General features: G+C 41.1%; 3 protein-coding genes and 1 pseudogene across 8 annotated transcripts in view; 3 read left to right on the top strand and 1 right to left on the bottom strand.

Annotated features, from left to right (window-relative positions):
- LOC145484986 (COP9 signalosome complex subunit 3-like) overlaps nucleotides 1-14207 on the top strand; it is a 227217-nt gene that overhangs the window by 72383 nt on the left and 140627 nt on the right. The gene's annotated exons all lie outside the window — the stretch shown is intronic.
- LOC145484972 (uncharacterized) overlaps nucleotides 1-14207 on the top strand; it is a 96844-nt gene that overhangs the window by 45973 nt on the left and 36664 nt on the right. The gene's annotated exons all lie outside the window — the stretch shown is intronic.
- On the bottom strand, nucleotides 4-2574 carry LOC145484950 (uncharacterized; annotated as a pseudogene).
- LOC145485008 (uncharacterized) lies at nucleotides 4291-14053 on the top strand. Its single transcript, XM_081463644.1, has one exon. It carries the CDS (start codon nucleotides 9267-9269, stop codon nucleotides 10137-10139), a length of 873 nt encoding a protein of 290 aa, XP_081319770.1. The 5' UTR covers nucleotides 4291-9266; the 3' UTR covers nucleotides 10140-14053.

Raw genomic sequence — 14207 nt, 5'->3', positions numbered from 1 at the left:
GTCTTAGTAGCGTAATGTAGTTGCTGAAGCAATGAGGTTCTTTGCCGAGTTAAATGCATTTTCATGATTGTTTGACCACAGGAATGCAGAGTCCTCCTTAGTCAAGTCCCTCAATGGAAGAACTGTTTCTGACAAGTTATGGCAGAACTTGCTTAAGTATTGGCACATGCCAAGAAATCGCTGTACCCCAGATTTGTCAGTGGGCGCTGGCATCTCTGTAATTGCGGCTACTTTAGCTGGATCGGGTTCTACGCCTTTGTCGGTAAGCTTGTGCCCCATAAAGGTGACAGAGGGAGATTTAGACTGTAATTTCTTCACCGAAAGTCGCAGGTCATGGTTGCTGCACTTTTCTAACAGGCTTGTAAGATTTTTATCGTGATTGATGTCAGCTTCCTCTTTTGAATCTCCGCATCCAAAAACACAGATGTCGTCGGCAATGTTTATTACCCCGTGTAAGCCGTCTAAGAATTCATGTTGGCGCCGTTGATACTCCTCCGGTCCCGAGGCGATCCCAAATGGCATGCGAGTGTAGCAGTAGTGACCATTTGGTCCCTGGAACGTTGTTAGTAAAGAAGACTCTTCATCCATCACGATGGTGTGAAAAGCTTCAGATACATCAACAATTGTGAACACTTTGGCCTTAGTCAGTTGTGGAAGCTTCTCTTCAATCGTCGGTATTGTGTACTTGGGTCTTCTGATGGCCTTGTTAATGGTTTGACTTGGATCAATGCATATTCGAAGTTTGCCGTTCGGTTTCTCTTTTACCAGGATGTTTGAGAGCCAGTCTGTAGGCTGTGTGACCGGCCTTATGATGCCTTCATCGCATAGTCTCTTTAACTCGTCATTTACTCTGTCCAACTTTGCCACGGGAACTCGACGCGTTGAGGCGTGTACTGGAGTAACATTAGGATCAAGTTCGATTTGCAAGGGGGTTCCAAGAGGATTTCCCCGGCCTGGCTTAAATACGTTTGAGTAGTGGTGAAGCACGTCTTCCTTTGTCAGTTTTCCTAGTGGTGGAGGTGACTGCATATTGTGCAGAATTTCTTCTTCAACTGCGTTTGCTTCATCAGCATACATCTTCAAATAACCCAGGGCTTGTGCATCTCTTCCGCTGAGAAGTGGTGGTTTCTCATTAGGCACGTTGACCACAAGAAAATCTATGGTGTGAATCTTGCCCCTTCTGTCACAACACAAAGTTACTTGGCCTTCAGGGCACATAGTTTCGCTTCCATACGTGTTAATCCTGCTTCTGGTCCGCGAAATCTTTATGTCAGGAAACACCTCGCTTAGTAGACTGATGGGTATGGTGTTACACGTGGATGCCAAGTCGATTTGTGCTTTCACTACTTTTGTTTTTTCTCCATGTATGAGATGTAAATGGGCAAAGAATTTCCTTGCAGGTTGTGAGGGTGTCTCGCAATCCACCACAAATGCTTCTTCACCGTTGTCTTCATCGACAAAATTTGATTGCTGCTGTCGTCCTTGTCGCCTTGCTCCACCTCTACAGACGCGCGCGAAATGACCGGAGATCCCACACTTTCCACATCTTTTGCCAAATGCTGGGCAGTGCTGTTGACGGGGCTGTTGATGGTTGCCGCTACACCAGAAACACTGTGACAATTGCTGTACCGACTTCAGATTTTGCCGCGGATTTGCAAATGCTGATTTGCTCGTAAAATTCACTTGTTCCTGTTGTGTGTTCCTGGCAGTTTTCATGAGCTGATTCGCGAACACAGTCGCTTCGAACGTTTTGGCAACTTCGACAACTTCTCGTAGCGTAACCTTTGTTTGGGCGGTGTTTTTATGTTTATGCCCTTTCCCGATAAGTTTCACTCAAAGAGTATCAGACGTTAAACCGGCAATAAATTGGTCCCTCATAAGCTCGTCAGCGAAGTCTTCATATTCACACTGTGCTGCTTGATTACGCACTCGCGTCTCCCAGGAAGCAATCGATTCGTTTTCATTTTGCAGCAAACGAAGAAACTTTTGCCGTTCCCCTGACACTCCAACGCTAGCGCCATAATACTCTCTCAATGCGGCGACAACACAATGAGGCTTCTTTTGGTCGGCTTCATCCAAACCCAAGCTGTATTTATAAACCGTTCTCGCTGCCGGAGATAGAGATGCCCGGAGACATGCCATGGCTTTATCAGGCTTGGTCCATTTCAGTGCGTCAGTTTCTTTCGATGGATCGAACCAATTTTGCATGATGCAGTAATCTGTCAAATCTTCTATGTATGTTTCCAGGTCGTGCTTGTCATCTCCTGTTGTCTTAAACTCGGGAAACGGGGTGTTCGAAGCCATATCGCTGTAGACTGAAGAATAGTTGAGTCGGTAAGGCGCTAGATCCGTTAGATTACTAAAAATATCCCACTGCTGCGTCCATGTTTGTCGTTCGGTAACACATTCAAAACTGAATTTATTAAGTTGCTGCAAGTAATAAATACATGCTATCTGGATATGTGCGTGACAATGTTGTAAAGTGCAATTAAGGTGCAAGTGCATATGATTAAAACATACAAAGGTGCAAGTGAATGTGCATAGTGTAACACCTCTGCGCTGAGATATTGACATTTCTCCCTCTCTATAAGCCGCATTATAGCAATTGATTAGATCTTCACTCAATAAGTCGAAAAAACAATTGTAGAATTCCCAGGAAAAACCATCCTCACTGGGCAATTTTCCACTGGAAAAGGTTTTAAAACTTCTTTACATTCCTCCAGAGTAATTTCACCTCTAGTTCCTCTTTTTCTAAGTCCTGCAGCTTTGGTATTTCCAAGTGGTCGACAAAGTTTTCAAACTGGCCATCATCAATATCCCTAGTAGAAGAAAAGAGATCTCTATAAAAGTTTTTGATTCTTTCACTATTTTGTCGGCTTTGTGTAGTTGTTTTCCGTTCACAGTTCTAATTCTACTTTTTTTTTCTGTCGTAATTTTTCTTTTCTAGATTAAAGAAATATTTCATTGGTTTCTCACACCTTTCTTTCCATCTGGTTTTTGTACGTAGCATTAAGCCCTTCGCTTTTTCCTTGTGGAATACAATGAGTTGTTTTATTTTCATTTCATTTAGTGCATCGTTGATAAATTCAGCATTGGTGCTGTCAAAAATCCTTTTTTCTAGTTCCTCTAGGTGTGTTTGTAAATCTGATTCCCGTTTATGTTGCATTTTGGCTTTGCTTTTTGAGTAGGCGATTGTGAGGCCCCTTGTTTCTATTTTAATAAGCTCCCACTTTAGTCTGTGATCATCCAGGTCTCAGTATTTTTCACATATAATGGGATAATTTTCTTTAATGCAACTTACATATTCTTCATCACCAACAAGGGAGTTGTTAAACTTCCATAGGCCTGGACCCCGCCTCTCTTACGAAAGTTGTAAAGAAGGTTTTACTGCTCTGTGGTCAGGTGCATTGGAGGCCTTTGTATTTATGTTCACAACGCAGTTTGAGAAAGAGCAAGCAGCAAGAAAGAACTCTATTCTTGATCAAACTTTCACTGCTTTGGATTCATATGAGAAGCTTAATTTTTGTGGTTATTGTTTTCGAAAGATATCAATTATCTCTAGTTCTTCCATCATAGAAAATAGTTTCTTTCGATAGGTAGATTCTTTCCATGGGACGCCACCTCTGTTGTCAAGTGGTTGGGTGTGACATTCCAATCTCCACCTATAGTGAGATTGCTTATATCTGTTTTGGACATTAATTACTCATTTAAATTATGCAAAAACATTTGCTGTTGTGAGTTGTTCGGGGCATAGACATTGCATAATGAAAGATTAGCTGATTTGAAAACTAAATTAATGGAAATGATCCTGCCATCCTGATCTCTACTGAAATTCTCTATTGATGATGATGAGCTAAGGGAGGGGTTACTGAGAATACAAATGCCTTTACTGTGAGTTGATTCATGAGAAAAGAAAATGTCACCACCCCACTCGCTTCTCCAGATCTTTTCATCATTTGGCTCGGAATAGATCTCTTGCAGGGAGTAAAACTGGCAATTTTGGTCTTTCAGATAACTAAAGATACTTCTTCTTTTTAGCTGAATCCTAAACCCTCTAACATTTAGAGTCAGAATAGAACAATTACCCTGCATAGCACCGAAAGCATTTAACAAGTAATGTGAGGAAAAACAATACAGGTAAACAGGAACTTGCAAGGGATAAATTATGCAAATGAAGAAAATAAATAATTTGCTCTTATTAACTGAGCAGCAGGTCTGAATGGGAGAATCTTGACTGAGGTTGTGAGTACAGACTAGAACGCAGTGAGGTCTATACACACGACCAAGGTCAGGATTCTCCCATACAGACCGACTAAGCTTGATTAATAAGATGTTTATTTAATGGTAAACAAGAACAATTTAATTCGTGTAATGTAACTGGTTCGTATTCAATGACATTTTGCTTGGAAATGGCGATGAGCTGAATTTAATTCTACCAAAGTTTGCTCGTCCTCTTTACTTTTTTTCCTCATCAGGTTTTTGGGCACTTCCATAAATAAATATTGTTAGAAGAATATAGTCGATGATTTTGCATATTAGTTTGTAACTTTTTCACTGCAAAACATTACTGGACTAAATGCCGGTCTAGATGGGAAAATCTAGACCGCTTTCAATATCAATTTCAACCAATCAAATTCATGAACTTGGTAGTTCCCAGTCCTTGTAGTATCTGTACATTCTCTTTGAGTCGTTTCATCCCACGAGCAACAAGGGGGCCTTTATTAGAGGCAAGCTTATGTGCTATACTAGAAATAGCTCCACATTGAAAGCCTTTAGCGAAACATGAGAAATTCTGGAAGCGCCTCCTTTTTTGCAGTTACCCAGTTGGGTTTTTATTTCCTTTATTCAATGAGGTTAAATACAGTAACAGAACAAAATGGCTTTCGCTAAACGTAAATTGTGCAACGGTAGAATGGTAGTCTGTAAATCTACTTTTAACTGTAGTCATCCTAACTGATGTGAAGGACAGTTTGTTATAGTGTACTCAAAAAGTGCAAATACTTCGGTCATGTGACTTTGAACGCTTAGTGGATGTTTTGCGACCATGTGGAGATGTTTACTAGTTTTTAGGGTCATAATTTGTCGTAAAGATTGCTGTTCATTTCAAGTTCAAATAAATGGTTTAACTCAGAACCATACTGGTAGCAGAGCGAGGTTCACATTGGGGAAATTTGTCAAATTCAAGAAAATGCCATCAAATTTGAAGAAGAAGAAGAAGAAGAACTGCTGGGACCGAGTGAAGGGCACAGACGATGGTAAAGATACCCGCGATGAAATTGCAGATAAAAAAGAAGAGCAAAAGATCAAGTAAGCGAAGCCGAAATCGCTATTCACAAGACGAAAAAAATCAGCTGGCGGATTTATTAGAAGATGGAGTGGCGAGTAACCATGAAATAAGAGTGTAGAGGAAAAAATTGAAGAAGCCCAAGAGAATATTGTTGAAGATTTGACATCGTTGGCTGGGCAATCGCGAAGGTGGAAGCACCTGCAAGGTGTTAACTCCTCCAACCTTGGCCCTTGGCTAATCATTGACATGTTGATTGGCACAGAGTATGCAGAATTCACTTTTCCATTAGAGATGTCCGTGGCCAACCTAGGGAGCTGGTGGCTCGACTGACACCTTTAGGCTGGATGTGTATTGGTTCACCAGAGCTGACAGCGTGCAGCAGGCAAATTTCAACATGGCCTATTTTGTTCACCAGCAAGAGAAAGAATTGAGCTCCATATTGCAGAAGTTTTGGGAGGTCGACTCATCTGGGTCAATCACAGAAAGAGAACTGCTAAAAAAAGAGGGAGCATCAGCAATAAAAGCATTTGAGAGCTCACTGCAGTTTAAAGGGAAAAGATATGAAGTAAAGCATTTGAGAGCTCAGTGCAGTTCAAAGGGGAAAGATATGAAGTAGACATGCCATGGAGACCAAACGCCCCGAGTTACCAAATAACTATTAGATGGCAGTGAACCGGTTGAGCAGTACTGAGAAGAGACTTCTGAAGGATCCTCAGCGGGTGGTGGTATTCAGACAGCATCAGCAAGTACATATAGAAGGGCTACATTTTTAAAGTGACACCCTCTAAGACAGAGGAGAAGACGTAGTATCTTCCACACTTTGCAATTGTGAGACCTGAAAAGACAACTACAAAGACTTGGGTGGTTTTCAATGCCTCTGCAAAATTTGATGGACTTTCATTGAATGACATCATCTGCCAAAGACCAAAACTCCAAAGGGATATCTTTGATGTACTGCTACATTTTCGATGGTTTCCAGTAGCCCTAGTGTGTGACATTGCAGAGATGTATCTTAGAATTGGGATATCACCCTGAAGTAGACCATTTCATCGTTTCTTGTGGAGGGACGTAGATCAGTCAAGACCTTCAGATGTTTATCAGTTTATTAGCCTTGTCTTTGGAGTTAACTCGTGCCCTTATCAAGCACAATAATTTTTGTTTCTCAGAAGCATGCAAGGGAAAACCAAGAGCACTACTCGAAAGCTGCCAAGACAATCTTTTAGTCTACATACGTGGATGACAGCATGGACTCTTCCCCTAGCAAAGAGGAGTGCATAAAACTTTATGAGGAACTATCAGCACTGTAGCGGTCCACAGGTATCCATGCCAGAAAGTGGCTTTTCAACTCAGAGCAAGTACTTAAGAAGATACCTGAAGAAGACAGGGCTGCAGAAGTGGACTTAAAGGAGAACAGAAGGCTAGCAGTTGTATTTTATATGGGAGCTTAAAGCTATTGAAATAGCTTAGATTTGTAGTAAAAAGCAAGAAAAAGTGAATTTTACCTTTCGAATGTGACGAAAAGAGTCCAAAACCCGTGGTCATTTTTCAAAATTGAACGTCCACCATTTTGGACATCTTTCCTTCCGGTTACTTCCATAAAAGGAATACCCGCTGCCATGTTTTGACGTCACTACGCACAGGCATTTTTTCATGTCAACAAAATTTGAAGAATCGATGTTGATTCGAACCTGCATTTAGCTTGCACGATGGCTGAGATTGAGCCTTATTCTTTTGAACCTATGCGAGGCAGTTCAGAGTCAGAGGAAGACAATGTTCACGAGAGTCAAGATGAGCACTGAAGAGGAAATATATTGTGGCGTGTATGCGAGTGTTGTGCCAACTGGGAAGTGCAACAAGGAAGCCATAAATAAAATACAGTTTCAGGTGAAGGATACTTTTGTATTCAGCAGATGTTGGTTATTTTGGCACTAGGCAGCTAATAAACAACCATGGACTCGGTGGGAAAAAAGTGTTGTTTGATTTATTTCATTTATTACATATTTTGTCATGGCACACATGGCAGGCTCACATGGCAGCGAAATGGTTGCAATATAACCTGTTTATATTTTGGGGGTTCATACATACAGGCAGCTCAAACGACTTCTAGATGTATAACACAGCTCTCTCTCTTTCAAACGATTTGTTTAAAAAGGGAAGTCCTAGAGATCGCTATTGTGGGTTTGTGTCAGGTGCGCAGAATGAGAGCACCAAGAGAATTAAATAACATGTAAGCTTATGTACACAAATGGTCACATAATTTGCCAGCTGTGAGATTTATTTCGAATGTTTTGTGGAGCTCAGTTAATCCTCCAACATAAGATTCAATTATGCACAAATGTAACATATCAAGCTCTACAGTGCCATACATAATTTGATTTGACGACAATCTCAGTGAAAACGTAGTACTTGAAATTCGCGTGTTTTTCGCCTGTGCGCAGTGACGTCATGCTATGCGCCCAAGCCTTCAACATGGCTTCCAAAATGGCGGATGTTCAAATTGTTCAGGGATGGAGCTTTTTGCCGTTACAATCAAGTTAAAAAGTTAGTTCACATCCTCAGAGGTCTTAAGGGGTCTTATGAAGCTCAAGCAATGCCCACATTAGTCTCCTGTAGGGGTTAAGGTGGTTACTACGGTTTTGGTGGATTATAACAGCCCAACTTTTAACTCTTTTTAAAAATGTTCCAAGACGTTTTTTCCTTTCAGTTTTTACTGTTTAGTTAGGTCTTTTACCATTCTATGTGAGACTTGAACAATTGAACGTCAACAAATGGCCAAAATGAACCACCGAGTGCCTAGGGAGGGACTAGGCACTAGTGGGTTAGATCACATTTTTCTCAAAATCTACCCATATGACTCCACCTCAAAATTTCAGGAGTAACAAATTAGCTCTGCTTTAACATTCATGCAAAGTAAAATAAAAATCTGTAGGACAGACTAAGAAAATGTGAAATCAAAAATAGCTCAAAATCTGTCACAGATTTTTTTTGTAAATTTTGGCTTTAAATGTGATTTACCCCTACCAATCAACTGTGAAAATTTTATCATGGGATGTACAGTAGGTTTTCGAACAATCCTGAATGAAAGACTGGCTTTTACAACCTTGGATGAGAATTGAATTGCACACGCCCTTTATTTAAGTACGTGCTCATGTGATGCCATGTATCGCATGCGAGAAAGCAAGATTAATTTAGAGCTCTTTTACCGGTTGTTTATCAAGTTTTTGTGTCATATCTTTTTGGCCCTAGTCTTAAACACATGTTTGAACAGAGTTTGAAACTATTGCTACATATATTGAAGTGATTTAACACCTTTCAAGTGCTGAAGTGGTTTTGGTTTCATTTTAGGGTTGCTTGCGTCATTTGTGCACGTGCAATTAATACTGACATCTGGCAAGCAATCATAACACGTGCTACTAGTCTCCAAAAAACTGTAGTAAGCCACCTTAAATTCAAATTTTCCAATGAGCATCCCTGGCCTTCTCATATGGGAGTTCTCCTCCCCGGGCTTCCAAATGTCTAACAGGAAGTGACCCAGTGAAGGAATGAAAGGGTGAAGCAGTGATGGAGTGAAATTGTCCCACCACTACAACTTGGAAAATACGAATATTTTCCAAGTTAAAAATGAAGCCTTGCATAAAAACAAAGGCAGCTATGAAGCACTGATGATACTATCTCCAGAATCGAGGCAAGATCTTAGTTGGTGGGTAAGCAACCTACCACATACATACAAACACATTGATATCTCAAACCCTGACATAGAAATCACTACTGATGCTTCAAAACTATCATGTGCTTTCATAAGAACAATTTTTTAAAAAATGGGTTTTCGCCTTGTTCTCCTTTAAACGAAGAAAATTTGCTGTCAATGAAGACGCTTGGTGTGTTGTGGTAGGCTGAGGAAGATGTTTTCACTTACAGAGTGAATCTGCCAGATGAGAAGTTCCAGTTGACCAAGCGAAATTTCCTACATAAGATAGCCATGCTGTTTGACCCTATGGGGTTTCTGGAGCCATACGTGATCCGGGCAAAGATTCTCCTGCAAGAGATGTGGACCTCAGGATTAGATTGGGATGACCCACTAGACCAAAGCCAAGCTAGAGAGGCCAAGAAGTGGTTTGAAGAGCTCACAGAGTTGTCAGAAGTGCAAGCCCCTCATTGTCTGCAGTTGAACTCAGATGTTGAAACAGTTACCTTGCACACCTTCACAGATGCATCAGGGGATGCGTATGGTGCAGCAACTTACATTAATTACAAGTACAAGGGTGGTACAGTATCTACCAACCTAGTGACCTCCAAGACACAAGTGGTACCACTATCAGCTACAAGCATTCCAAGACTCAAACTTATGGGAGCTGTTTTGGAATTAAGATTAGCGCTGTCCATAGCCAAGGTTCTTAAGATTGACCAGAACCTACTCACATTCTGGAGTGACAGCATGCATGTATTGTGGTGGATACAAATACCCAGTTGCAGTTTCAGACCACTCGTAGCAAATCGGATAGGAGAAATACATGATTCAAGTAGTCCTACGCAGTGGTGCCATGTTAGCACAGACCAGAACCCTGCTGACCTGCCAACAAGAGGAATGTCTGCGACTGAGCTAAAAGGAAACAAGATGTGGTGGAAGGGTCTGAAGTTCCTGAGCATGCCAGAAGACACATGGCCAAAAACAGAGATTGATGTAACTGCTGAAGCAACACTAGAAGTCCGTAAGAAAGTGAGGACAACATTTGATGTGCCAGACAAAGAATCAGTACTGTTCGTGCTGACCCCACAAGTGACTTGGTGTTTACGCCCCAGCAGATATTCAAGCTGGACCAGATTATTGAGAGCTAGAGCATGGGTACACTGATTCATGAACAACTGTGGAACGCCACCAGAAGAGAGGAGTTCTGGAAAACGTACCATTCAGGAGATCTCAGATGCAGAGACTGACATCAGCAAAGAGGCACAACAAGAAGCCTTTCAAGAAGAATACAAGGCACTGGCCAATTTCAAGTCTGTTCTGCAAAACAGCAAGTTGTTAAGTTTTGAACCCCATCCTAGATGAAGATGGTCTGCTTCAATCAGATGGGAGACTGCTATGCAGACTACCTGCCTTTTGATTCTAGATATCCAGTCATTCTGCCGAGGAAGAGTGGGGTGACCAGACTAATTGTGAAGTCCTATCACGAAAGAAGTAACCATGCAGCGGAAAACAATCACACGTTGTCTTTGCTGTCCGCCAGATTTTGGATCATGCAAGGTAGAGAGGAGATTCCTGACTGGGAAAGAGAGTGCTGTGAATGTCACAAGAGAAAGGCAAAGGCTGCTGAACAGATAATGGCTCCCCAACCAAAGATTTGACTAAAGATGGCCTTATGAGCTTTCGCACGAACAGTGGTTGACTTTGCAGGACCATTTGTAACTATCCAGGGGAGGGGCAAGAAGAGAGCTTAAAGATACCTTTGTTTATTTACATGCCTAACATCGAGGGCTATTCACCTAGAGATGGCCTATGGGCTGGACATAGATTCCTTTCTGAGTGCATTTCATTGCATGGCCAATCGGAGTGGGGTGCCAGAAGAGATGATTTCTGATAACGGAACTAATTTTGTAGGCACGGAAAGAAAGTTGAGGGGGCTCGTCAAAGAACTGGATCGAGACAAGATTGAGAAATCAGCTGCCAACAAAGGAATCAAGTGGATTTTCAATCCACCACGGGCACCTCACTTTGGTGGGGTGCATGAGACAATGATCAAGTCAGGGAAGAGAGCAACCTATGTGATATTGGGAACTGCAGATGTGCCCAATGAAGAACTGATTACAGCATTTGTGTGTGCAGAGGCACTCATAAATTCCAGGCCTTTAACATATCAGTCGCGAATCCCTCAGATGACACACCCATCACCCTAAATCATTTCCTGATTGGACAAGTAGGAGGCCAGTTCGCTCCTGGATCAGTTGATAGTGGCCAGTTCAGCCCCAAGAAGAGATGGAGATGGGTGCAAGAACTAGTGCGACCTTTTTCGTACTAGTGGCTCCGAGAGTGGCTACCAACTTTGAATCATGTGTCCAAGTGGTGGAAGGAACAAAAGGATGTCCAAGTTAATGATGTAGTCTTAGTAGTGGCACTTAACACGCCTTGTGGGCAGTGGCTGCTCGGTAGAATCATAGTGGTCTTTCCAGGGAAGGACAAGCAAGTGAGAGCTGTCAAAGTCAGAGTTGGCCAAAAGGAATTGTTGAGACCGATCACCAGAATCTGCCCATTAAAACTCCTTACAGAATATGACAGAAGAATAGAACAGAAGCGAACTTTAAGAGAACTAGAACTATAGTGAACCTTTAAGCTAGAAACACAAAACTCCTATTGATAGGTTGATGAGCCACTGGCCCATCAAGAAGGGGGAGTATGATGTGAAGGACATTTTGTTATAGTGCACTCGAAGTGCAAATACTTAGGTCACGTGACTTTGAACGCTTAGTGGATGTTTTACGATCACATGGAGATGTTGTTTACTAGTTTTTAGCGTTGTAATTCATTGTAGAGATTGCTGTTTATTTCAAGTTCAAATAAATGGTTTAACTCAGAACCACTAACATCAAGCTGGTTATCCAGATACATTTACCAGACTTAGACTGTGTTGTCAGTTATAAATCTACTACTACTTTAGCACATCTATGTAAATAGTATGTTGTTTTGGGGCCATACGATTAGCGCTAATCATATGGCCCCCGAAATATAACAACATGCAATAACATATGCATTAAGGCATTTCTTGTAATGTCCATTTACAGCATTTTTCAGTAATTATTCACTTTGGCATGCTTAAGTGCTATATATGCTGCTCAATGTTAGTTGCAATTATTCCCTGAAGAAGTCTGAGACAGAGATGAAACGCGTCAGAAATAAACGAAAAAGCTTACAACTACAAGAAGTCCTCCTTTGTGCTGCTCACTAGTCTTTGTTAAAAAATTAATGGGCTTAGAGGGTAGATAGTAGATTGTAGAGCACAGAGCGTAGATTAAAGAGAGTAGCTGGTAGAACACAGAGCATAGATTGGCTTAGACGGTAGATCGTAGAACGTAGATTGAAGAGAGTAGCTGGTAGAACGTAAATATAATGTTGATGGTAGAACATAGCGTAGAGCATAGAGCGTAGAGGGTAAGCTCAATACAGAATTGTACATTAAGGAGATTATTAAAATACTGTAAACCATAATAACACTATATATGAGATAATAAAGAAAGCCAATAAATTACAATTACAAATATTACAGCATCGCAGATGATTGAGAAACTTGCACTCACAACCCAATATTTTTTATCACTCTGCTGTTTTTTTAAGCCTCTAAGTTAGTATAGAGAGTAGTAAAAAATTCTTGAACTGATAAACTCGTAAATATGTAGAGCATAGAGCGTAAATGGTGGAACATGGAGTGTAAGAGCTTTAAGAGCATAGCGTGTTGACTGTAGATGGAAGAGAAGATAGCATAAAGCATAGAGCGTAGTCAGGGTAAACTCAATACAGAATTGTAAATTGAAAACAATTATTAAAGCACTGCAATCCATAATAAGACTCAACATTCCCTAAGCGATATAATATTTGCTACAATAACTATATGCCACTACACCTCCACAGTGTACGCATATCCAAGAGAAATGGACCTTCATCATCATCATTATTTATCCGTTCTCCAAGTGGAAAATTGGGCCGTAAGCTCTCTGCCACCAGGCTGTTCTGTCCTCTGCAGCCGATGCTGCTGCTGCCCATGTTCTTAAACCTTCCTTTTCCAGCTCCCTTTCGACAGTCCTTCTCCAAGTCTCGCGCGATCGACCCCATTTCCGTTTGCCTTCAGGTACCCATGTGAGGGCAATTGGTGGATGTGAGTGGTGATCCATTCTGAGGCTGTGACCCAGCCACGTCCAGCTCCTCCTTGCCACTTGCTTGCTTATTGTCTCCATTCCTGCTCTTGCTCTAATCTCCTCGTTTGTTATCCGCATTGGCCAGTAGATCTTTAATATCCGATGAAGGCTCTTATGTAAGAATGCATCCATTTTTTTCTCATCTGGACCTGAAATGGACCTTACTTCGAGTTTATTCACATGATGTGAATGAGAGGATACAATCAGAGATCCTTCACTTATTACGGTCGTTTTAATTACACTATTGTTCAAGTCAGCAAACTGCAGCAGTTTAGTTTCCATGCCATTAATTTCTATTCCCTGTATGTGTTTCTGAGCTCTAACAGCAATCGCCAAAATTTCCGCTGAAGTTAAGAAAAGGAATGGAGAAAGCAGCTCTCGCAGTTGAACTCCTCTTTCAGTGGTGAATTAATTTGAATGTAAGTCATTATTGATAGTGCAACTTTGAAAATTCTTGTAGAGAACTTATCAAAACACTCATAATGATATGCAAAGTTGAAATGCAGAACAATAATGTAGTTTTCTTGACTAGGTGAGCTTTGTTTGCACTGGTTATGTAAAAGCTATGCAATAAATACTGAGACGACTTGTTCACTCTTTTCACACTCTAATTTCCAGTGGAGTGCAGAGAAGGGAATGGCTCACGCCCCCTCCGCACCCTCATTGCATGTATCGTACCGCTAGACTTGACCTCCCCTAAGCCAAGCTGTTCCATCTTGGCTTAGTCTGCTGGTCAATTATTATTCCTATATCTAATTTCAACTCAGTATGAATGGAATACTGCTGCAAAACACAAAGACCCTGGACAAGCAGGCTATGCTAAATGGTGTAAGATTTGTTGAAGATTTTAGGCATATTTTCAAAGCACACAAGAAAACTCTTTCTATTATATGGATAAAGCCTTTAAGGAAGAAAAGAAAGTCAAGTTTACAAATGCAAAACTTTATTTAGTGGGTAGGGTTGTTCCTCTCTGACTTAAATTTAATTTAAGGGGCCATTATTTTAAATGTTATCT

Source organism: Orbicella franksi, chromosome 4 (assembly GCF_964199315.1).
Source record: "Orbicella franksi chromosome 4, jaOrbFran1.1, whole genome shotgun sequence".
NCBI classification, from domain to species: domain Eukaryota; kingdom Metazoa; phylum Cnidaria; class Anthozoa; order Scleractinia; family Merulinidae; genus Orbicella; species Orbicella franksi.
Note: the sequence above shows the minus strand (reverse complement) of the source record. Positions and strands in the feature narration are given on the sequence as shown.